Source organism: Pelodiscus sinensis, chromosome 4 (genome assembly GCF_049634645.1).
Source record: "Pelodiscus sinensis isolate JC-2024 chromosome 4, ASM4963464v1, whole genome shotgun sequence".
Lineage (NCBI taxonomy): Eukaryota > Metazoa > Chordata > Testudines > Trionychidae > Pelodiscus > Pelodiscus sinensis.
Window position 1 is genome coordinate 133,980,475 of NC_134714.1, and position 22,819 is coordinate 134,003,293.

Below are 22,819 nucleotides of genomic sequence, written 5' to 3' on the forward strand. Positions count from 1 at the left end.
AGACCAAATATAAATAACCCGGTTGGGTGTCTGTATTTTTTTTTTTTTTTTACAATAAAAGTTTAATGACATTTATAAAAATGTGCTATCTGGCACCAAGTATTGAATCCACAACGTATTAACATATGTACAGTAGGAAACCAAGGAGAGCAAATTAAAGAGAGGGGCAGGTGGGCATCTCTTGGTGAAGATGGGGACAGGGAAACGTGTCTGTTTTCTTTTCCCTCTGCGCCAAACACGCCAACCTCGGAACCAGCTGCTGGACAAGAAAGGTAGCTCGGCTCCCCCAGCTGGAGAGATCTTTGACAACATGCACAAAGAGGGAGAACTGGAGGGTGTTTTTTGACCTCCCCTTGAGTTCCAGGAGTCGGTTCTGAGGGGAGCTGGCCAACATGGATTCGTGGGGTGATCTTTTCTCCCACTGGCGTTTCTGACCTGGTTTCTCTCGGCTCAGAAACATGTTTGACAGATTGTTGGAATTTGCTTTGCACCCAGGTCTGGTTTTGGCTATTCTCTGTGCCCCACTTCTGGGGTTACTTTCATGAAAGCAACGGTTCGGTGAGATGGGAGAAGAGAGATTCTGAACCGTCCCCCAACCAAGAAATCCAAACACCCAAAGAAGGGACAGAAATCTTAGAGGAAAGCTGCCCGGTGAAGAGACCTACTTAATGTGAATGCAAGGCTGCCCAGTTCAAACAAGCAGACGTCTGTCTGGTGCATTAGGATGTGGACAAGACACAGGTCTGGATGACTCCTAAATCAAAGTCCATCAGAGGAGCTGGAATTGCTTTCCATTCAAGGGAGCGTCTGGGGGCTTTGGGGAAGTTTGTGGCTTTGGAATTAGTTCAAGAAGAGGCGCTGACTAAACAAACCAATCAGATGGGCCTGGTGATTCATGCCTGGCGAAAGTCGGAATGGGAGCTACAAGGACAGATATTCCCCATAGCAAGTGGGTTTGAAATGGATTTTCTCCCTTCTGGAGCAAAAGGCAAAGCTGTGATGTTTCACACACCTAATCCTCATCAGTGTGACGACCCAACCAGGGGAACGTGAAAACCGGACTCCTATTTACCACTGAAGCTCCGTCTCCTAGTCTGCTTTGGAAAGATGCAGGGAATGAGGAGATCCAACAAGAAACAGGAGCTGTGGCCACACCCACCAAAGTCAATGGAATTAGGGAGCTGACAGGCTCTGAGCCGGTCTCTTTAAATCCCACTGAGTCTAAGGGACCATGCGATCTTTGGAAAGTTGGAGAGACTAGCTTAAAAGCCCTGAGGAGTATGCGTATTCCAGAGGGTGGGGCTGAAATCTTGCTTCCTGAGCTGATAGGAGGGGCTTCCACCCCCGCACGTGTGGCGCTGAAATGGCAAACACATTGCACCGACACTAAAAGCCAGAAGTGAGCCCAGCGATCCAAATCAACGCTGAGAAAATGAGGCAAGTCACCAACAAATCACAGAAAGAAGTGATTAAAAAAAACAAGGAACTGGATGGTGTGAAATCAGTAAACCAGCTTCAACTTGGGGGAATTCAAAGCTGTATGGCAGGTGCCAGAGAGATTGCTTTCTGGCTTAGAGTCCCATCAGAAGAGACAGGATTTCATTGCAGCTCGAGTGCAATTTTTAAAAACAGGCCTAGTCTCCTATGCGCCTAACCCCAAGGGAAAGACATCTCCAAGACAATCTTGGGGGAGGAGGTGGATAAGCGCTGTATTAAAGCTGAATTAAAAAATACACACTGGAAACTGCACTGCTTCTGCTGAGTGGGTTAAGAGGGTTGAGTCTATAGCCCGTGGCTGGTGTGTTCTATATAGCGAGCACAGGCGGAATGGCAGGTTTTGGGGTCTTTGTGTGCTTAGGGTGGATTTGGACAAGAAACACAGAGTCACGATTCAGCGAGAAATAAAGGGGTCACAATGTGTACGGGAAGGGGCAGATTCTGCTCCAGTGCTAAATCCAAAGTGAGCCTGTTGATGCCAGTGTGAATCTGCAATCAGTTCCACCGACCCCAGCAGTGTGCAAGCGTGGAGTGACTAACGGCATCTCTCCAGGCTCCGACCGGTGTAAGGGGAGCAGGATTTGGCCAGCGCCTGCAGAATTCAGCGGAGCCACTTTGGATTTTCCCCAAGATTCTCCCAATACTCATCTCAGATGAGCCCTTCCCCTAAAGAAGGCACAGGGGCAGCCCTGCCAAACTGAGCACTGTGATTTTGCAGCACAGCGATGGACGGGTAGAGGCAAAGCAGTTTCCAATCCGAGCCAGGAAGGTTTCCAACTGCCTCTCTCACAAGATGCTGAGGCCTGCTGATGTCATCGGGAGAAAGGTTTGAGCTAAAGACAAAGCTTTGTAAGCAGTCTGGAGGGAAGAGGAGCCTCGATTCTTCAGTCACTGCTATTTCTGGGATGCCCACTCTGACACTTTCGGGAAACACTCACCATCTGCCCCTTGGGCACCAGCTAGTCGTGTGCGACCAAGCCAGCCACCCCGGAAGTCACTAGCCACTTTGGAAAAGCAGATACTTCACTGGCAAAGGAGAACAGCGCAAAGGGTTACAATTTGGCTGAGCTCTGGCTTTACACCTTGCAGTCCCGGATAGGAGGGGCAATGCACTGACATCTCGCTCGGCCCTGTGGATGACAGAAGAGAATTTGCGGATACATGGATAACCTGAACCTTGAAAGGGTGAATGCAAAACTAAAATGAGAAGAGAGTTTGGGGGTGGAACTGTAGGGGCGGATAATCCAAACCTCGGAAAGGCAGATGCAACAATTTACACTTTGAGACAAAAGGGCCCAAAGCTCACCAACATGAACAGAAATGTAACTGCGATGGGAACACAAAGTCTCAATCACAGCACAGAGTTGAAGGCAAAACAGCTCATAGACAGTCCCGCCACTGACAAACTCCACCAGCGAAAGCAGTCACCTTTCGAAAACAAAGCCACAAGCCCAACTAGCGGCAGTTGGGACTTGCAAATGACACCACAAAAGCTGGGGCAAGATTGGCTCCCTATCCACAAGCCAGATTTCTGTTTTCCCATCTTTCAGAACCGACTCCCATATGAAAAAAGCAACTCAACAAACTGTATTTTCTCCAGTGCCCATCCATACAGGGCTTTCTGTTTTCATCCCAGGGATAATAAAGCAAACTTTGCATTGAAGGAAATTATAAACTGGGGCGAGGCGGAAAAGAGAACTGGTATTTACAACCCTTTTTTTTTCTTTGAAGTAGGAAGGGGAAAATAATAAAAAGAATATTTACATACCAATAACTTTTGTGTGTTTCTACAAGAAACAGCCAGTCCATCTGGAATATATACACAACTTTCTTCTCCTAAAGAAAAATTAACAGGGGTTTTGATTCTGGTCTCGGCTTACACTAGAGATACGCTCTGCCCGAGCGACACCGGGGTGAGCGAGAGGAGAATCCAGCCCCTTTATTATTATCGGTGTTTTTATTTTTTAATATGGAGGGGTGGGGGGCACACACTGATTGGCAGCAGGATACGGAGATGAAGTGCTCTGATTGCTTTTGTTAGATTGATGAGGGGGCTGGGTATTGTTTTGTTCTGTCCACAAGAAAAGATTTCTCCCCCCCAAGAGGGGACAGAAATACCAGGGCTTTAATGCTAAAGGGGTGTGGGAATTTGCCAGGCACTGCAATCAAAGGGTGGAGGCTGTGTTCACAGTGGAGTGAATCAGGTGTGACACCTGTTGCGGGAGAACAGAGCAGTAAAAACCCAACCATGCTAAACAGATGCTCCTCCTGCGTAGAGGGCGCTCGGGAGCTATCTAGGGCAGGTGTGTGGGGAGGGATGGGGAGAGCAGCAAGAATAGATGCAGGGCATGAGGCTGCTTCAGGCCCGAAGCCTTGGACTCTGCCGCCTTAGGGTGATCAGATACATTGCTGGCCCTTTCAGCTGTCTGCCTACTATGGTCACACCAAAGGCGAGACGCGGCACTTCCCTTCCCGACACTGAGTGCTGACAGGCGGCCATCAAGCCGGAGAGGCCCTGGAGGCAGGGACCTGAATTGCTCTTCAGAGGCAGGGAACAAACGCAAAGAGGAACTCCCCACTGCTGGACAGAGGGCCGCTCTGTTCCCAGCATGCACTCTGCTCTGCTGCACCCAGTGCATCCTGGGGATTTGGGTCACGTGGCCTGGTCCTAAGCAGGGAGTCGTGGATGGGGCAGGAGCGAGTCTTGCCTGGGCAAAGCTGCTTCAAACTCAGCTCATGGCAAAGTGCCACTAACACTGGCTCTAGAGGGGGCTCACTAAAGGCACCCTGAATCCGGACCTGGCTTCCCCCGGGGGGGCGGATCCCGGCGGAGCCCGACTGGCCGCAGGCCCCATGGAGCTGGGCAGGGAAGACAAGAAACACGGCGCTCAGTTCAGGGTGCCGCGGCAGCTCTCCGTGCCGCATAGGCAGGGAATCTTGTTCTCCTCGATGGGGAACTTGTAGTCGTAGGTGATCTCCTCGTTGACGCCGATGGGCTGCTTGGAATAGATGACAATCTTCTTCTGCGCCTCGATGGTGATCACTTTGGCGTAACAGTTGGGCTGTGGGGCACAGGGGCGGGGTGAGCGACAGCCAGGTTCCCCAAGCTCCACCCCCAGGGCCCTCGAGCTCTGCCATAGGTGCACAGGGGATGGCAGGGAGGGACCCAGGAGACTGGGGACCAATCCCAGCTCTGCCACTGGCTCCCTGCGTGAACAGTCGCTGCATCTCGCCGGGCCTGGGCTTCCCCAGCCGTAAAGTGGGGCCAAGCCGAGGCCCCTCCTTGTGCCCACAGGTCCCCTGAAGGGAGAAGCCAGCAGCCCCGCCCCCTGTGAGCCCCTGCGGGGAGAAGCCAGCAGCCCCATCCCCTGAAAGCCCCTGTGAGCCCCTGCGGGGAGAAGCCAGCAGCCCCATCCCCTGAAAGCCCCTGTGAGCCCCTGCGGGGAGAAGCCAGCAGCCCCATCCCCTGAAAGCCCCTGTGAGCCCCTGCGGGGAGAAGCCAGCAGCCCCATCCCCTGAAAGCCCCTGTGAGCCCCTGCGGGGAGAAGCCAGCAGCCCCATCCCCTGAAAGCCCCTGGGTGCCCCTGCGGGGAGAAGCCAGCAGCCCCATCCCCTGAAAGCCCCTGGGTGCCCCTGTGGAGAGACACCTGCAGCCCCGCCCCCTCCGAGCCCCTGTGGGGAGAAGCCAGCAGCCCCATCCCCTGAAAGCCCCTGGGTGCCCCTGCGGGGAGAAGCCAGCAGCCCCATCCCCTGAAAGCCCCTGGGTGCCCCTGTGGAGAGACACCTGCAGCCCCGCCCCCTGTGAGCCCCTGCGGGGAGAAGCCAGCAGCCCCATCCCCTGAAAGCCCCTGTGAGCCCCTGCGGGGAGAAGCCAGCAGCCCCACCCCCTGAAAGCCCCTGGGTGCCCCTGTGGAGAGACACCTGCAGCCCCGCCCCCTCCGAGCCCCTGTGGGGAGAAGCCAGCAGCCCCGCCCCCTCACCGTGCAGCAGTGGTTGATGAAGCGGGCCAGGTTGCCGCATTTGGTGGCGTCGATGATGGTGTCGTGGTCGACGCGGAACAGGTAGCTGCTGCCGATGCCCTCCTGCACATAGCGCTTCTCCCGCATGTCAGCTACCACCTGCAGGCAGGGGAGAGGCATGAGGCCACCAAGGAGCAGGCCACGCACTGCCTTGCAACCTGCCACTGCGCCCATAGGAATGGGGGAACAGCGCACACCAACGGGCTCCTCTGGCGGAGAACAGCCTCGTAACACTGCACACGGGTGGCCGACCGAGTGCTGAGTAAGGATGTTGACTAACGAGTAATTTACTAGTCAAGCAGTCAGTGGAATTTCCATCTAGTCGATCGGCACTTCCGCATTCCTGCTTTGAAATGTACACGAGCCGCCGCTGGGCCCCCGCTGGGCCTCTTGTACATTGCAAAGCAGGAATGCAGAACTCCATGTGCGCCTGGGCCCAGCGGGAAGTCCACCTGACTCCAGGCTCCGCTAGGGTGCTTACCCTTTGAAATGCATTTCAAAACAGAAGCACCCGCATGGAGCCCGGGGTGAGCCGGGGATTCAGAGTCCCCTGCTGACCCCAGGCTCCACGCTGCGCGGCCTCTTTGAAATGCCACAGGGAGCCTGGGGTCAGCTAAGGAGTCCCCAGCTGACCCCAGGCTCCACGCTGCGCTGCAGCTTTGAAATGCCACAGGAAGCCTGGGGTCAGCTAAGGAGTCCCCAGCTGACCCCAGGCTCCACGCTGCGCTGCCGCTTTGAAATGCCACAGGGAGCCCAGGGTCAGCTAAGCAGTCCCCAGCTGATCCCGGGCTCTGTATGGCGGCACCGCGGTGTTTCAAAAGGGCAGTGCCACGCAGAGCCCGGGATCAGCTGTGCAGCGCTGCCACTTTGAAGTACCCTCTCTTCTCACCCCTTTGCTGCCTCTATCTGATAGAGACAGCAAAGGGGCGAGGGGGAGAGGAAATCGACTATTCGACTCGACTACCCGATAAACATTTCCTTATCGAATAGTCAACTAGTTCCTTAACATTCTTAGCGCTGAGATGCAGCCTGCCCTGGGGAGAGGCAGCCGGGGACCAGACACTCGTCGCGCACGCACGCACACGCTCCCAGCCTGGCACTCAAGGGGCAGTGGCCCCGCTGTGCCCCAGACTCACCTGCCGGATGTTCTGCCCCACATACTCAATCACCATCTCATCAGCGGCAATGGGCTCCATGGCAAACAGGCCCCACTCGTGGATACGGCTCCGGCCAAAGCGCAGCTTCTTCTTACGGAACTGGAGCCAGGGGAACGGAGGTTACAGCACTGCGGGGACTGGACACCCTGGTCTCAGCAAGGAGCCGAGTCCCTGCACTGAGCCCCCACCCCGCCCCCTGCAGCACAGCGCCCCCTGCTGGGCTCCCGCCCCGCCCCCTGCTGGGCCCCCGCCCCGCTCCCTGCAGCACAGCGCCCCCTGCTGGGCTCCCGCCCCGCTCCCTGCAGCACAGCGCCTCCTGCAGCACAGCGCCCCCTGCTGGGCCCCCGCCCCGCTCCCTGCAGCACAGCGCCCCCTGCTGGGCCCCCGCCCCGCTCCCTGCAGCACAGCGCCCCCTGCTGGGCCCCCGCCCCGTTCCCTGCAGCACAGCGCCCCCTGCTGGGCCCCTGCCCCGTTCCCTGCAGCACAGCGCCCCCTGCTGGGCCCCCGCCCGGTTCCCTGCAGCACAGCGCCCCCTGCTGGGCCCCCCCCTGCTCCCTGCAGCACTGCGCCCCCTGCTGGGCCCCCACCCCGCTCCCTGCAGCACAGCGCCCCCTGCTGGGCCCCCACCCCGCCCCCTGCAGCACAGCGCCCCCTGCTGGGCCCCCGCCCCGCCCCCTGCAGCACAGCGCCCCCTGCTGGGCCCCCGCCCCGCCCCCTGCAGCACAGCGCCCCCTGCTGGGCCCCCGCCCCGCCCCCTGCAGCACAGCGCCCCCTGGTGCACTGAGGCCAGTGCCTTGCAGGATCTTCTCTGCCCTGATCCTACCCCACAGGCCCCAGCAAGGATCCACGGAACTGGGCACCTACCTTCAGCTGATTGAGCTTCAGCAGGTCGCTGTCCAGGATAGCAGAGGAGCCAATGGCACTGAGCAAGCGCCGCTGCTCCGATCTCCGCTCGGAGAGGATGCGGTTGGTGCCCTGGGAAATGGAGGGAGAGGGGCTTTTAGAGCATCTGTACCTCAGAAAGGATCACATCTCCTACCACTGTAATGCTCCCACCCACATCTCCACGCCCTCCATGGGACTAAGCCATCAGGAACGATTCTGCCCTGGGTGGGGATGGGCGACATGGGCCCGGCTGGGGTGTCTCCAGCTCTGCCAAGGACAATCCTGCGCCCCTGGACCCAGCGAGCATGGCCTGGCTGGGGTGTCTCCAGCTCTGCCAAGGACAATCCTGCGCCCGTGGGCACAGCGAGCAGGGCCCGGCTGGGGTGTCTCCAGCTCTGCCATGGACAATCCTGCGCCCGTGGGCCCAGCGAGCAGGGCCCGGCTGGGGTGTCTCCAGCTCTGGCAGGGACAATCCTGCGCCCGTGGGCCCAGCGAGCACGGCCCGGCTGGGGTGTCTCCAGCTCTGGCAGGGACAATCCTGCGCCCGTGGGCCCAGCGAGCAGGGCCCGGCTGGGGTGTCTCCAGCTCTGCCAAGGACAATCCTGCGCCCCTGGACCCAGCGAGCAGGGCCTGGCTGGGGTGTCTCCAGCTCTGCCAAGGACAATCCTGCGCCCCTGGACCCAGCGAGCAGGGCCCGGCTGGGGTGTCTCCAGCTCTGCCATGGACAATCCTGCGCCCGTGGGCCCAGCGAGCAGGGCCCGGCTGGGGTGTCTCCAGCTCTGGCAGGGACAATCCTGCGCCCGTGGGCACAGCGAGCATGGCCCGGCTGGGGTGTCTCCAGCTCTGGCAGGGACAATCCTGCACCCCTGGACCCAGCGAGCACGGCCCGGCTGGGGTGTCTCCAGCTCTGGCAGGGACAATCCTGCGCCCGTGGGCCCAGCGAGCAGGGCCCGGCTGGGGTGTCTCCAGCTCTGCCAAGGACAATCCTGCGCCCGTGGGCCCAGCGAGCAGGGCCCGGCTGGGGTGTCTCCAGCTCTGCCAAGGACAATCCTGCGCCCGTGGGCACAGCGAGCAGGGCCCGGCTGGGGTGTCTCCAGCTCTGCCAGGGACAATCCTGCGCCCCTGGACCCAGCGAGCAGGGCCCGGCTGGGGTGTCTCCAGCTCTGGCAGGGACAATCCTGCGCCCGTGGGCACAGCGAGCATGGCCCGGCTGGGGTGTCTCCAGCTCTGGCAGGGACAATCCAGCGCCCGTGGGCCCAGCGAGCAGGGCCCGGCTGGGGTGTCTCCAGCTCTGGCAGGGACAATCCTGCGCCCGTGGGCCCAGCGAGCAGGGCCCGGCTGGGGTGTCTCCAGCTCTGGCAGGGACAATCCAGCGCCCATGGGCACAGCGAGCAGGGCCCGGCTGGGGTGTCTCCAGCTCTGCCAGGGACATTCCTGCGCCCCTGGACCCAGCGAGCAGGGTCCGGCTGGGGTGTCTCCAGCTCTGCCAAGGACAATCCTGCGCCCCTGGACCCAGCGAGCATGGCCCGGCTGGCGTGTCTCCAGCTCTGGCAGGGACAATCCTGCGCCCGTGGGCCCAGCGAGCATGGCCCGGCTGGGGTGTCTCCAGCTCTGGCAGGGACAATCCTGCGCCCGTGGGCCCAGCGAGCATGGCCCGGCTGGGGTGTCTCCAGCTCTGGCAGGGACAATCCTGCGCCCGTGGGCCCAGCGAGCAGGGTCCGGCTGGGGTGTCTCCAGCTCTGCTAAGGGCTCAGGCCTCCGGGGCCGCTGTGCTACCTGCGTGTCCACCACCTCCAGCGCCTGTGCCGTCACAGGGCACACGTCGAGGTATTTGTCCTTCTCCTTCTTGCTGATGGGGTAGTAGCCTTCGCTGCGGGCACAGCCAGTCTGGTGCTCCCGCAGGTCTGACGACTTCCGCTTCCGCTTGGGGTTGGCAATGTTGGTGAGTGGGGGCAGGGGTTAAGGAAAGACAGCTAGAAGAGACCCACACGTCCAGACCCCTCATCCCCTCCAGGGGACAGGAGCCAGGGGCCTTTCAACATCTCCAGAGCTGGCAGCCAGGGGGCACACTTGCACTGGGTGCCAACATGCGCAAACGGGTACTCACCCCTCAGGTCGTGGGGCAGAAACCAGGCTCACGATCTGTAGTACACCAGCCATTCAGCTGATCATTAACACTGTGGGGCCCTATGGGAGCCAGCGCCCCACAGAGGGGAAGGCCCCGTGTCCCCCTTCCTTAGCCCGGAACCAGCCAGCACTGCCCTGGGCAGGACAGGAGCTGGCACCCCCTCCAAGACGAAGGCCCCGTGTCCCCACCCCCACCCTGGGTGGGACAGGCGCTCCCAGAAAGGATATTGGTGTGGTGCACCCAGTGGGTGTCGTTGAGCCAGTCGGTGCTGTTGTCCTCCTGCAGCAGGCGCTCGTAGGTGAGTTTCAGGTAGTGCATGTCCTCCACGTCCAGGCCCGAGTTCCAGATGTCGTAGAGGATGGTCATCTGCTCGAACTCGCTGCGTGTCTCGAAAGAGGGGAGGGGCTGGGGCCAGGGCTTGTGCGAGTGGGAGCGCAGCGTCCGCCGGCGCGTCTCCCCAGCGTCAGCGTCCTCGCTCTCCTCCTCCTCGCTCTCCGAGAGGCAGGGCTCCGAAGCTGGCGAGTCCGATGCCTCCTCTTGGTCCCGGTGGTGCTTCCTCCTGGCCCGGTCCTCCCCAGCCAGGGCCAGCAGCACGCCCACCTCTGCCTCGGCCTTGGCCTCGCTGGCCTCCGCCACCACTTCCTCCGGTGCCTCCAGCACCTCCCCGACCTGCTCGCCGAAGAGATCCAACCGCAGCAGCTCGGCTGGGCCCACGGCCTCGTCCTCCGCCTTGGCTGCCCGGCGGGGAGCAGGCGGCACCGCTCTCACAGCCATGGCATAGTTGTGCTCCAGGAGAATGCTGCTGTCTCGGGGCGCCGGCAGCGCGCGGGGGGGCGACTGCTCCTCCGCCTCGTCCGAGGTCTCCGTGCCCTCCGAGTCCTCGGCATCCTCTTTGGTGCGGCCAATGGGCATCTTCAGGGCGATGTCAGCCAGCACGGCCAGGTCCACGCCGCCGGCCTCCGGCTGGTTGGCCAGCTCCAGAAGGGAGGAGGCGCCCAGCTGCTCCCGCAGCCTCAGCCGCTCGGCCTCCCCGGTGGTGAGCGGGCGCGAGGGCTCGGAGGAGCGGGAACGGGAGCGCCGGCGGCTGCTGCCGGCAGGGGGCTCCTCTGTCCAGCACTTTACCAGCGAGGCGTGGTCGGCCGGCAGGTTGCTGATGGTTCTTTGGCTGGCTTTGGGGGCCTCCCGCTTGCGGCCCCCACTGCTGGGAGGCTTGGGGGCAGGGGGCGGCGTGGCAGGGCGGGGGGTGTCCTGCACTAAGGGCACTTGGGGCACCAACGAGGCGGGTGCCAGAGGCACTACTGCAGGAGGCGCTAGCTCCTCAGTGGGGGGTGGCGGCAGGGTAGGAAGGGGAACGGGGGGTGGGGCTGGTTCAGCCACCTTCTCCACCTCCACCTTAGCCACCTCCTCCTCGCCGGGCGCTGAGAAGGAGACCGTTTTCCGGCGCTTCTTGGGGGGCGGCAGGAGGGGGATGGGAGAGGAGGGGCGGGGCGCTGGCTCAGCCTCACGTTCCTCCGGGGGGCCGGCTTTCTGCTCCATGGCGGGCTCTGTGGGGAGGGAGATCATGGGAGGGGGGTTAGAGACCCGCAGCCACGCGCCAAGATGGAACCCAGGGCCCCTCGCTGGCTCCTGGCCTGGCCCCTTCTGCCCCCCACTTCAGAGCCTCCCAGCAGGGGGCTGAAGCTCAGGGACATCCCTGCTCAGGTGGGATGGCCGGGACAACCCTGCCCGTTCCGAGGGGATGGATGTAATTAGACACATACCTAGCGTGGCCTCTTTCACCTTCTCCAGTTCCGTGCCCACCGAGGACTCCGTTTTGCTCCCCTTCCCTGCTGGCGCCGTGGGGCAGCTGTCCATGGTGGACTCGTCCACGCTGTCCTCTGCCGACCCCTCCACGCTCTCGGCTTCGTCGGAGGACGAGGACGAGGAGGACGACGAGCTGCTCTCAGAGTCGGAAGCGCTGTCGCTGTCATCATCCGACTCCTCGTACAGGGAGTACTTAGAAGAGTCCTCGCTCTCTGCTGCTTCGAGGCAAAGCAAAGGGCAGCTCAGTCGCCAAGGAATGGCAATCGAATGCTGCGATGCAGCCAGCTCTGGGGTGGAGCAGCTCGCCCAGCGCCGAGGCACAGCTGATAACAGCCCCACTTGGACATCGATATTTTTTTGGAGGGGGAAGTGATGGCGAGTTCTGCGCCAGGCAGCACAGTGGGCCCGAGGGAGCCGGAGCAGTGAGGCGACGTGGAGCCGGCCAGGACACGGGCTCGAGCTCGGACACTTGTGGAGGGGAGTCGGGATTGTGACAACCACTGAACATCAGCGGCCTGGCTTCTGCCTCACCTGAAACGCAGCTCCTTTTGCAGGGTTCATGCTGGGCACGGCAGCCAGCCCCGCCCCCCTGCAACACAGCGCCCCCCGCTGGGCCCCGCCCCGCCCCCTGCAGCACAGCGCCCCCCGCTGGGCCCCCACCCCGCCCCGCCCCCTGCAGCACAGCGCCCCCCGCTGGGCCCCCACCCCACCCCCTGCAGCACAGCGCCCCCCGCTAGGCCCCCGCCCCGCCCCGCCCCCTGCAGCACAGCGCCCCCCGCTGGGCCCCCGCCCCGCCCCCTGCAGCACAGCGCCCCCTGCTGGGCCCCCGCCCCGCCCTCTGCAGCACAGCGCCCCCTGCTGGGCCCCCGCCCCGCCCTCTGCAGCACAGCGCCCCCCGCTGGGCCCCCGCCCCGCCCTCTGCAGCACAGCGCCCCCCGCTGGGCCCCCGCCCCGCCCCACCCCCTGCAGCACGGCGCCCCCTGCTGGGCCCCCGCCCCACCCCCTGCAGCACGGCGCCCCCTGCTGGGCCCCCGCCCCACCCCCTGCAGCACAGCGCCCCCTGCTGGGCCCCCGCCCCGCCCCGCCCCCTGCAGCACAGCGCCCCCTGCTGGGCCCCCGCCCCGCCCTCTGCAGCACAGCGCCCACTAGAGCCGCCCTAGAGCATTGGGCCAGCCCTGACTGCCAGGGAAAAGCACTCCTCACTGAGCCTGCCCCACAACCTGCAGCATAGCGCCCCCTAGTGCCAAAAATGGGAAACATCCAGTTTTTACCTTCTGAATCCTCTTTGTCGCTGTGTGCTGCATCCCCCTCCTGCCGCTGCTCTTCCTCCTCCTCGTCCTCTTCCTGTTCATCCTCTTCCTCCTCCTTGAAAGGATGAAATCAGGGCACATGAGAGAGCTGTTGGGGTTCTGGGAAGGCTGGAAGAATTTTTACCTGTTGGGCTCCCTGATCCCCCAGGCAACCAACTTTCAACCTACCTGGGAAATGGAGTCTTCAACTGGGGAGGGGAAACTGAGGCAGGCAGATGGAAAGGGATGACATGCACAGGAGATGGGCCCTGGCGGGATGTCTCCACCTGTGGCGATGGGCTAGAAGTGGGAGCTGCACTCACCTTCTCTGAGGACGACTCTTCGGAGGTCTCCTCCCCTTCACTGTCCAAGCAGAAGAGCTTCCGGCGCTTGCCTGGCCCCCTGATCCACTCTTCGTCCCGCTTGGCTCCTTTTGGTCCTTGAGCAGCCTCCTTGTCTGGGATCAGCAAGGGCAGGGAGTTGAAGAGAACACTTGCGGGGAGATGAACCCAAGCGTACAGGCTACGAGCTCCGCCCCACCACAACTCTAGCCCATGAGACCAACTCTCCTCCCAGAGCTGGACACAGAACCCAGGAGCCCTGGCTTCCAATAACCACTAATCTACCCCACTCCCAGAGAGGGAATCAGAACCGGAGGTCCCAGCGCCCAGGCCCCCACTCTAGCCCACTAACCCGCCACTCACCTCCCAGGGCCAGGGCCAGAACTCCCAACCCGGCTGACACCACTCACAAGCAACCACTCACCATCCTCCTCCGCGGGAGTGGAAGGGCGGGGCCGCGGCTCTTCACTGCTCTCGGAGATCTCAGACGGCTCTTTCCTTTTCACCTGCAAAGAGCACAGCGGTTGCCAGGGCCTGGAGGTGCCATCCCCTGAGGGGAAGAGCCCCATTTCCATTCCCACTCCCCGGAGCCAGCCAGTCCCCGGCATGAGACCAGATGAGAACCAGCTTCCCCAAAAGACGAGAGGCTCCTGAGCCACTGCCAGGCTGCATTTACCTTGAAGGACGGGAGCCTGAGTGCCCCCCGGAGGCCGGTGCCGAAGCTGAAGCCCTCAAGGCTGACGGCGCCGCCACTCTTGGCCCAGTCGACCAAGGACAGCAGGGCTGGATCTTTGAGTTTGGTTTTCTCCTTCTCCTCCTCCTTGGCCTGTTGCTTGGCTGCGTTCTGGAAGGGCTGGAGGTGGGACAGCCTGTAAGTGACCCTGCCAAGAGCTACCGGGCCAAGGCCATATGCTGGGGGCTGAGTTCTGCCTTGGGGACAGCACGGGCTGGGGGAAGCACACCTAGAACCCAGGAGTCCTGGCTCCCAGCCCCCCAGCTCTAACTCAACAGATCCCACTCACCCCACAGCGCCAGGGATAGGACCCAGGCGTCCTGACTCTCAGGCTCCCCTCCTCTCGCCTATTAGCTCTGCGGTGAGACTCCATGAATCCCCCTCTCCCCAGTGTAGGACCCGGGCGAGGTGGGACATGAACCCACGACCTTGTCCTCCCCAGGCAAGCACCCTATCCCCTAGGCCACGCGGGAACCTGCCCCACCTTGGCAATAAACGGTGACGTGTGCCTAAAAGCAAACCCAATCCTGACTCAAGTCTGGTGCACATAAGCACGCAGACAAGGCCCGAGGGGAAGGAATGTTTTGCATAAGTGACAAGGGTTCCTGTGGCACCTTATAGACTAACAGATGGATTGGAGCATAAGCTCTCGTGGACAAAGACCCACTTCGTCAGATGCATGAGACCAAGTGGACATGCACCTGGTAGTCTATAAGGTGCTACAGGACTCCCCTTCGCTTTTGCAGATCCAGACTAACACGGCTACCCCTCCGCTACTTGCATAACAGCGCAGATTAAGCCTGGTACACAAGCCCAGGTCAAGAACACAGGACAGCTGCAGCCATGGAACTGTCGACTACGCGCACAGTTTTAGGTAATATCCTGAGTAGGATGTACCCCAAATAGGGCACTGAGCTTTGTAGGTATCCTACCCGATATGTCATCAACTGGCAAATATTATTAGAACGACCAAGTCTCTCTCTGCTATAAATTGGACTTAGTAAGAGCAATCGACGGGAGGGAATGGGCAAGATTGACCACAGGTCCTGCTTGTTGTAACGAGAAGTAATTAGGCCCTTCACACCGGTGACCCAGCGCCTGGCGTTCCATGGTGTGGGGAGAAATGGAAGCACGCCCTCCTGCCTGGCACTGTAGGTAGCATACGGGTGAAGTGTAAGTGAACTAGGCTTTATTACTGTATTATAGTAGATCTCCTAGTAATTGCTTTTGCATTGCTTTGCGCTGTATTAACTGCTTTAGAATGGACAGTATTTAAGGCTGAAATTGTAGAGCCATTGTTTTTAAGGCTTGTGAAACATAAAAGACTGAATGAACTGCGTAAAGCTGGCAATAAATCAGAAAGTGGTTAAGTAGCCCTGGAGTGTCCTGGTTTCCCTTGGATCTAAAATAAAGTGAACCACACGACCCCCACCCACCCACCCGACTCCACAGCCCCGACAAGGGTGGGCCAGAATCCAGGCACGTCCCGACTCCCACTCCCCCTCTGACGAGGCCCAAGGCAGACACCGTTCCAAACAATGGGAGGGGCATACTCCTCAGATTCCTCCTAGAGTGTTGGCAGGGGGAGGAGTGCCCACAGCTCTGACAGCGGGGGGCTCCCGGGCACTCACCTTGGCCTTCTGCTCCTTGCGCTCCCACCACTTGTCGAAGGTGCTGAAGGCCACGTTCTCCACCATCTTGCGGTTGAGATCACGCTGCATGATGCTCTTCATCTCCTGTGTTAGGGTGGCCAGGACGCTGTCCACGGTGGAGGCGTGTGGGTCGCAGGGCGCCTCCTCCTGGTAGCCCCACCCTGCTGCCCGGAATTCCAGCAGCCGCTGGGGCTGCGAGGGGGGCGGCGGGGGCTGCTCCGAGCCAGGCGGGGGCTCCTCAGCATTGGCCGGTGGCTGCATGAAGAGCTGATCTCTCGGGTAGTGGCGGCTGTCCTGGTCCAGCAGGTAGTGCCCGTAGACTGGGTGGCTGGCAAACGCCGCTGCCTCCTGGTGGTAGGGGAAGGGCTCTTCGAACTGCCCCTTGCCCTGGCGCAGCTGGTGCAGCCGGCTCAGCATCTGGGTCTGCATCTGGAAGGACATGGGCATTCCGCCCCACTGGTTGCCCAGCCGATTCATCAGCTCCAGGGAGTTGACAAAGTCATAGATGTGGGGGGGAGCAGCTGTCCCGGGCCCTGTGCCTGCTGTGCCAGCCTGCACCCCGTAGTCTGGGAGGCCTGGCGCCTGCAGATGGTGGGGCGGTGGGGCCTGCGAGTAGTCAGCCTCGCCCGTCAGGTGGGGCAGGGAGACTGACATGAGGGGCTGCAGTGGGTAGGCAGGGGGTGGCTCCGGCGGGCGAGCGAAGGCCGAGACACCCAGCGGGAGGTGGCCAAGGCCCGCAGGCAGCACCGGGAAGTGTGGATCCGCCGTCGCCGACCCCGCGGGCTCATCCTCTGCCTCCTCCTCCGAGATCTCCATGTCCTCGCCGGATGACTGCTGGGAGGCCTGGGGAAAGGGGTGTGGTTAGGACATGCTCCCACTGCTCCAGCAACAGGCCCTGTCCTCCCCCTCCCCAAACACTCCAACCCTTCCCCTCCCTTTCTAAGCCCCAAGTCCTGGCTCCCAGCCCCCTGCTGTAACCCACTAGATCCCCCTCCCCCCTACAACAGGGGAGGGAACCCAGGAGTACCGATTCCTAGACCCCCCCAAAGCCCACTCTCTACCACACTAGGCCCCACCCCTCCCAGACCCCAGAAGTGGCATCTCACCCTGTCCTGCCCATTGGCCTTGGGTGATTCTCCCCCAGCGTCGGAAGCTGGCACCACATCCTCAAAGCTGACGGGCAAGGGTGGGGGTGGAGTGCAGGGCCCATGTGGCTCTGCCCCCTTGGTCCCTGCCCTGCCCCCTTCCTCCTCCTCCTCTTCGGTGTCGGAATTGAGGAAGGAGAACTTGGACCTTTGCTCCTTCAACAGCATCTCAATGCGCGAGTCCAGGCTGCTGTGCTGGGCAAACGGGACGCTTTCGTTGGTGGTCTCCGGCGCCGGGGAGCCCAAACGAGCTGGCGAGGCCTGGGGGGCTGGCGACTGGGCCTGATCTTCAGCGCCAACCACTGTGGGGCTGGGCTCTTCCTTGCTCTCCTGAGCCAGGAATTCCGTGGGGGGCAGGGAGTTGGCAGCAAAGGTCTCGGCCGTGGGCAGCAGGCGGTAATCCTGATCACAGGGGTGTGGCTCCGGGGGCAGCGGGAAGGGCTCCGGGGGGGCTGGGAAGGGAGGGAAGACGGCACCAGGAGCTGCAAAGGGCTCCCCTTGCTGCCCGAAGCTGTGGCTGTTCTGGAAGAGGGTCCCGTCTGGCGTGGCTGGCGCCACAGGGTAAGAAGCTGCCGTGGTGGAAGAGGAGGAAGATGAGGACGACGAGGAGGAAGAAGAGGACGAGGAGGAGGAGGAAGCAGGGGTGGGTTCGTCCCGCTGGGGGCGCTCCCGGTGCCGAGAGTGGTAACTGGGGTCCTCTCTTTGGTGGGAGCGGTGGGTGGAGGAAGAGGAGGAGTGGTGGGAGGAAGAGCGTCCCTCGGAGGAATGGCGGCGCTGGTAGCGACTGCCTGCCCCCTCGTACTGCTGGTTGTAGGGGGAGTAGTGGGGGTCGCTGGAGCGGTAATGCGAGGAAGAGGAGGAGGTGGCGGCGGCGGCGGAGGAAGAGGACGAGGAGGAGGAAGAGTAGTGCCGGCGGGAGTAGGACTCGGTGTAGCTGTTCTCATGCCTGCGGGACTTGTAGGAGGTTGGCTCGGGATGGTAGCTGGAGTAGCTGGGCGTGCCTTGCCTAGGAGACGGGGAGGATAGTGAAATCCAGGTACACTGCCACCGAGCTGCAGCCACTGCTGGGGCAGGATGGCTGGATCACAGCCACACACAACACCACACAGGGCTGGCTCAGCCAACTCGGAGATACTGAGGCCAGCCCTGACTACTAGGGGGAAGCACCCACTCCCGAGCCCCTGCCCAGCACCCTGCAGCACAGCGCCCCCTAGTGCCACCCTGGGGCAATGTCTGCCAAGGAAAGCACCCACTCCGGAGCCCCTGCCTCACTCCTTCCAGCACCCTCTTGGTCCCCCATCCAGGCTCAGTTCCTGCCCAGCTGCCTGGCACGCGCCAATGGCGCAGGGGAGCCATGCATCGGGTCAAGCAGAGAGTGCAGAGCACGTACCTGCTGGAGTAGGCCGAGTCTTGGGAATACGGTGTTCCTCCTCGGGGGGTGTGCGGGGTCCCCTGGGACGACTGGGGGGTAAACTGACTATAGAACGAGGGGGTGTCCTGGCGCCCGCTGGAGTACGGGGTGTCCTGAGAGCAAGGGGTCCCATTGCCAGGCGTCGAACCCACAGTGCTGGCCGAGTAGGAGGAGTCAGTGGACTGGCGCCGTCGGGACTCAGACTACAGGAGGAAGGAACAGAAGTTCAGAGACATCTGGTTCCTCGGGGCAGGGCAGCTGGGGAACAGCTGCACGGTGACATCGGAAGGGGATGGCTTGCCCAGCACTCTGATGCAGCCACCTCTGGAGTGGAGCACCTGAGGCCCAGCTGCACAGCAGTGTCACATGGCAATGGCTCACCCGGCAGTGAGATGCAGCACAGCTGCACAAGTATGCCGTGCCTGACACTGCGATGCAGCCGCCTCTGGGCAGCTACTTATTCCCATTCCATTAAACATGGAAGTCGGTGCCTGAATTTGAGACTGTGGGGTCAGAGCCTGGCTCCCAGCCCACCCGACCAGCCTCCTGTACCGTCTCAGCCTGGGTCACGGGCGCTGGGAATTTCTCGCTCAGGGATTTGCCCCCGGTGGGAACAGTCTGAGGGGTGTAGGAGCCGTTGACGATCAGCTCGTAGTACTTCATCCGCTGCTGTCCTGTAGGGACAGGAAGAGAGCACATTTGAGAGAAAAAGATCAAGCTAGGGCGTCCTAGTCGGCGATTCATGATGCAGCCACTTCTGGGGCAGGGCTGCTGCAGAACATCCACATACAACACTGCACAAGGATGGCTCGACGGGCGCTGAGATGCAGCTGCCTCTGGAATAGAGCAACAGCTGCACAGCAGTGCCAAATACAGCTGAATGGTGCCCACCCCAATTTTGCCAGTCTGTTGCCGGCGGTGGTGACAGAACTGCTCAGCTAAGCGGTGACTGCGTGACCTGGCGGTGGAAAGACAGAGCAGGGCTCTTGGGAGACCAGGAAGCAGGACAGATTCAGAGCAAGGACGAGTGAAAGGGGAGCACCCAGCCAGTCAGGGTCCCAGCGCCGTGGCAGAGTTTAGCTTCCTGAAGACCGAGCTGCTTGGTCTAAAGTCCCTGGGCTCTGGAAGGGGGACTGGCCGCAGGGAAAGGAATGCCGAGCACTGGGAAGCAGGGGCCTGAGGAGGGATCCCAGGTGGGCTTGGTACCTTTGATGTCCAGCTGAGCGTGGATGATGTTGCCCATGACCGAGGTGTTATGCAGGTTCTTGACAGTCTCCTTGGCTCCCCGGGTGCTGGTGAAAAGCACTTTGGCCAGGCCCAGATGCTTGCGGTTCTTGGGGTTGTAGAGGATCTCGATCTCCTCGATTTCCCCGTACTTCTTGCACATCTCGGCCAGGAAGGGCTCCTTGATGTTGTCGTTCAGCCGGGCGAAGGTCACCTCCTTCAGTGGGATCTGCCCGATGTAGAACTCGTCCAGCTGCCACCAGGGAGGAGAGAGATCAGCAGCCACACACTGACCCCCACCGACCTCCAGGCAATGGGCCCCTTCCTTCTTCTCTAGGGAGCATCAGCTGTGATCCAGCACTAGGGTGGCGGGAGGAGGACAGATCACCAGGCCTTTCCCCTCTAGAGGGCCTGGTTCCCATCAGAACTCAGAACCGGAGACCAGCTGGTTTAGGGAAGCAGGAACAGGACACGGGGCCTTTCCCCGGTAGGGGGTACTGGCTCCCATGTGGTCCCAGCGTTGGGGACTGGCCGGATCACGGGACAGGGAATGGGACTGGGGCCTTGCCCCAAGATGAGGAGAGTGCCATCCCCCCCCTTTGGTGTACGGCAGCCCCAGTGGCCGAAAGGCCCAGACATTGGCTGGCTCCCAGCACACATTCAGATGGGAACTCCCCAGCTGAAGGATTAGCAGCTCATTGGGAGCTGCTGCGGCAACAGCCCTGGGGTTGGCTCGGGCAGCAGCAGAGGGGACGCTGGGCGGCTCCAGGGAGAGCTGAGACCAGGCAGACGCAGCCCTGCTTACCTTGAACTTGGGAACAGGAAGCGACAGGTCTCTGTGCTTGGACCAGATCCTGCGTGGCCTGGGGTCTCGCACGTCACCCACAGGGGGATACCCTGAATCCTGGGGGACAAGGAAGACACGTTAGCAGGAGGCTGCCTTTCAAAGGACCTCAGCGGGTGGCTGGCCCAGAAAGAGGTGTGCGCGAGGACGCCTGAGCTCTATCCCTAGCCCTGGGAGCAGGGGGGGACTAGTGGTTAGAGCAGGGGGCTGGGAGCCAGGGCTCCAGGGTTCTGTTCCCATTCTCTGGCTTGCCAAGGACATAAAACAGCATTCCTGTTTGAACAAGAGCGTACAATAATTACCCCAGCTCTTAAATGCCACTCTCTCCCCAACCTCAGAGCGTGGTACAAAGCAAGGCAGGCTCAGCAGCCCCACTACAGAAGAAAAAACAAAAGCACAGTGGGAGACCGTGACTAGTGGCACAGCCAGGCCCAACACTCAGGTATCCTGAATCCCAGCCCAGTGCTCTACCCACTAGGTCATACTATCAAAACACCCAATTTTCCTTTTAAAATGCCAGGGATGGAGACTCTACAACAGCCCTTGGTAAGTGATTCCAACGGTGAAATCCCCTCACTTAATACCTTCTTTCCAGTCTGGGTCTAGCTTCAACTCCCAGAACGTGGATTGTGTTAGACTTCGGGCCCATTAGCCAACGTCTGTTCCCACCGGAGGTTCTTACACCAAGGCTTGTGGCGATTGGGTTTTTATCCGCAATGTGAGCACACACTGTACGCACACAAACCGACAAAACGCGTTTCCTTTGATACTAATCCAAATTTAACATCTAGGCAAGGCAAGAAAAATGAGGCCTGAGAGCTCTTTGCACATGTGCTGCTGACAATCTGCGCCTGAAGGGTTATAAAGCTTGGACTTTCGGAATCTCACCATCTGCTGTCATTAAATGATTGCTTATCCCGCCCCATAACTTTACTTGTCCTCGAGAAAAATCTAAATTGAGAAAAATGGAGAGAGCTGCTTTCAATACATTGTGACCATCGTAGCTGTACACATAGAAACAAAACATTGCGAAATGGACTTCTGATTTTCTCTGCATCCCTTTTAACAAGGGGGCCTGGTTTTACTCCCATACTAGAAGACTTACCCAGCTTTGCCCAGGCCCAGGGCCAACCCAGGCTAGTAGGCCCAGGCAACCCAGCCTGGGACAAGGGGGCAGGGGAAGCGACATGGGCCGCTCGTTGGCTTCTGCCCAGGGCAGCCGAGGGAGTAGGGGGGTCATGCAGCCCGTTCACTGGCTGCTCCCCCCTGCCAGCTTTTCCCCAGGGCTGACCTGGTGTAGCAGGGTGCCATGAAGGCCACTGGCCAGCTTCTGCCTGGGGCGGCAGAGGCTGCGTGCCCTGCCTACTGGCTGCTCCCCAGGGCTGGCCCAGAGCTGTGGGGGGCATGCGACATGCTGTGTAGCTGCTCCCCAGGGCTAGCCTAGAGTGGCAGGGGCCCCACTGCACAGTGGGCACTGCTCCCTGGAGCTGACCCGGGCCAGTGGGGACCTTGCTGCTGGCCCGCGACTACCTCCTGAGGCTGAGGCGCTTGCCACCTGCCTGTAATCATTTGTGAGTATAACTGTCCCCGCTATCACACCCCTCTCTTTTTGTCTGATGCAAAACCATCCCATTCCACGCACATCCCTTTGTGCTGGCACAATGAAACCCCGACCTGGCTTTACGTTAGAAGAGGCGAAAGCTGCCTACCAAATTTGGTGAGCCTCACTCTTACCGTGTAGGAGGAGTTCTTGGACCCATAGACGGGCAGCTGGTCATACAATTACATAGCAGATCGTACTCCTCATACGCAGCAGAAGGGTGATTATGTTTCCAATGAGCACCCTGCGCATCTCTAGGGGCTAAGGCTTGTTTTGAAGACAAAAACCAGAGCCCTAATCTAGAGCAGTTGGGGTCTCTTCCCAGCACCCAGGCTCGTTCTCTTATTAAGAGCTCTGGGGAAGGTGGTGGGTCAGGTTAATCAAGGGGTTTATCTGCGGTTGCTACGCTTATTGTTGCTCCAACTGGCTGTCGGGAGCAACCTGAGACCTGGCCAGTTTCAAGCAGGGACTCGGGATCAGTTTGCCAGGTTACGCGGGTTCTAGACGGGGCCGCTGTGACTATCTAGTCTGAGCTCTTGGTAACACTGGTCAGAGACCTTCTCCAACACAATTCCTAGCGCAGCGCTTGCAGAAAAGCATCCACCCTTGATTTCAAAGTGGTCAATGAGGGGAGCCCACCGGGAGCCCTGTGGAATTGTTTCGATGGCTAATGACTGTCATTGTTAAAAATGCATACCTTATAAATGGGCTTCTCCCCCTCCCTGTTGCTGTGGGAAAGACCCTGACAGAAAAACGGGCAGGGGAAAGGGACCATCAAGAAAGGCGGGTGGGGCAAAACAGACCAGACAAAGCCATCAAAGGAAAGCTGGGAAGGGCCCTGATTGCCCTACAGGAGGCCCTCAGGATTGCTGGAATTGCGATTGGTGGGTCCCTGTATTTGCAGGTATCCTGGCCTGGCCTTTGGGGAGGGGGCTGTGAACCACGGGGAACTCACCACAGCTGCCAGAAGCCATGGCGAGTTCCCTGCAGCTCCCGGTATTCATGCATTTCGCCATTCACAGTGGATGCTAGAATGCGGCGTCTATTGTGAATGGCCAGGGTTTCCTGTAATCTATAGGGGAGGTACTTTT

General features: G+C 60.6%; 1 protein-coding gene across 8 annotated transcripts in view; it reads right to left on the bottom strand.

Annotated features, from left to right (window-relative positions):
• Nucleotides 1–22,819, bottom strand: part of SETD1A (SET domain containing 1A, histone lysine methyltransferase) — a 36,895-nt gene continuing 14,076 nt past the window's right edge. For 4 of the 8 annotated variants that reach the window (XM_075928705.1, XM_075928703.1, XM_075928706.1 and 1 more), the window contains exons 4-20: nt 20,090–20,188; nt 19,267–19,537; nt 18,613–18,734; nt 18,040–18,263; nt 16,611–17,655; nt 15,484–16,347; nt 13,796–13,972; nt 13,544–13,625; nt 13,102–13,235; nt 12,761–12,854; nt 11,447–11,707; nt 9,914–11,230; nt 9,335–9,504; nt 7,538–7,648; nt 6,653–6,772; nt 5,478–5,615; nt 1–4,559 (exon numbers count right to left, since the gene is read on the bottom strand). In XM_075928705.1, coding sequence (XP_075784820.1) covers nt 4,386–4,559; nt 5,478–5,615; nt 6,653–6,772; nt 7,538–7,648; nt 9,335–9,504; nt 9,914–11,230; nt 11,447–11,707; nt 12,761–12,854; nt 13,102–13,235; nt 13,544–13,625; nt 13,796–13,972; nt 15,484–16,347; nt 16,611–17,655; nt 18,040–18,263; nt 18,613–18,734; nt 19,267–19,537; nt 20,090–20,188 — 5,403 coding nt within the window. In that variant the 3' untranslated portion in view covers nt 1–4,385. The remainder of the gene's footprint in view (nt 4,560–5,477; nt 5,616–6,652; nt 6,773–7,537; nt 7,649–9,334; nt 9,505–9,913; nt 11,231–11,446; nt 11,708–12,760; nt 12,855–13,101; nt 13,236–13,543; nt 13,626–13,795; nt 13,973–15,483; nt 16,348–16,610; nt 17,656–18,039; nt 18,264–18,612; nt 18,735–19,266; nt 19,538–20,089; nt 20,189–22,819) is intronic. The other 4 variants (XR_012903732.1, XM_075928709.1, XM_075928708.1 and 1 more) reach the window with 4 other exon arrangements.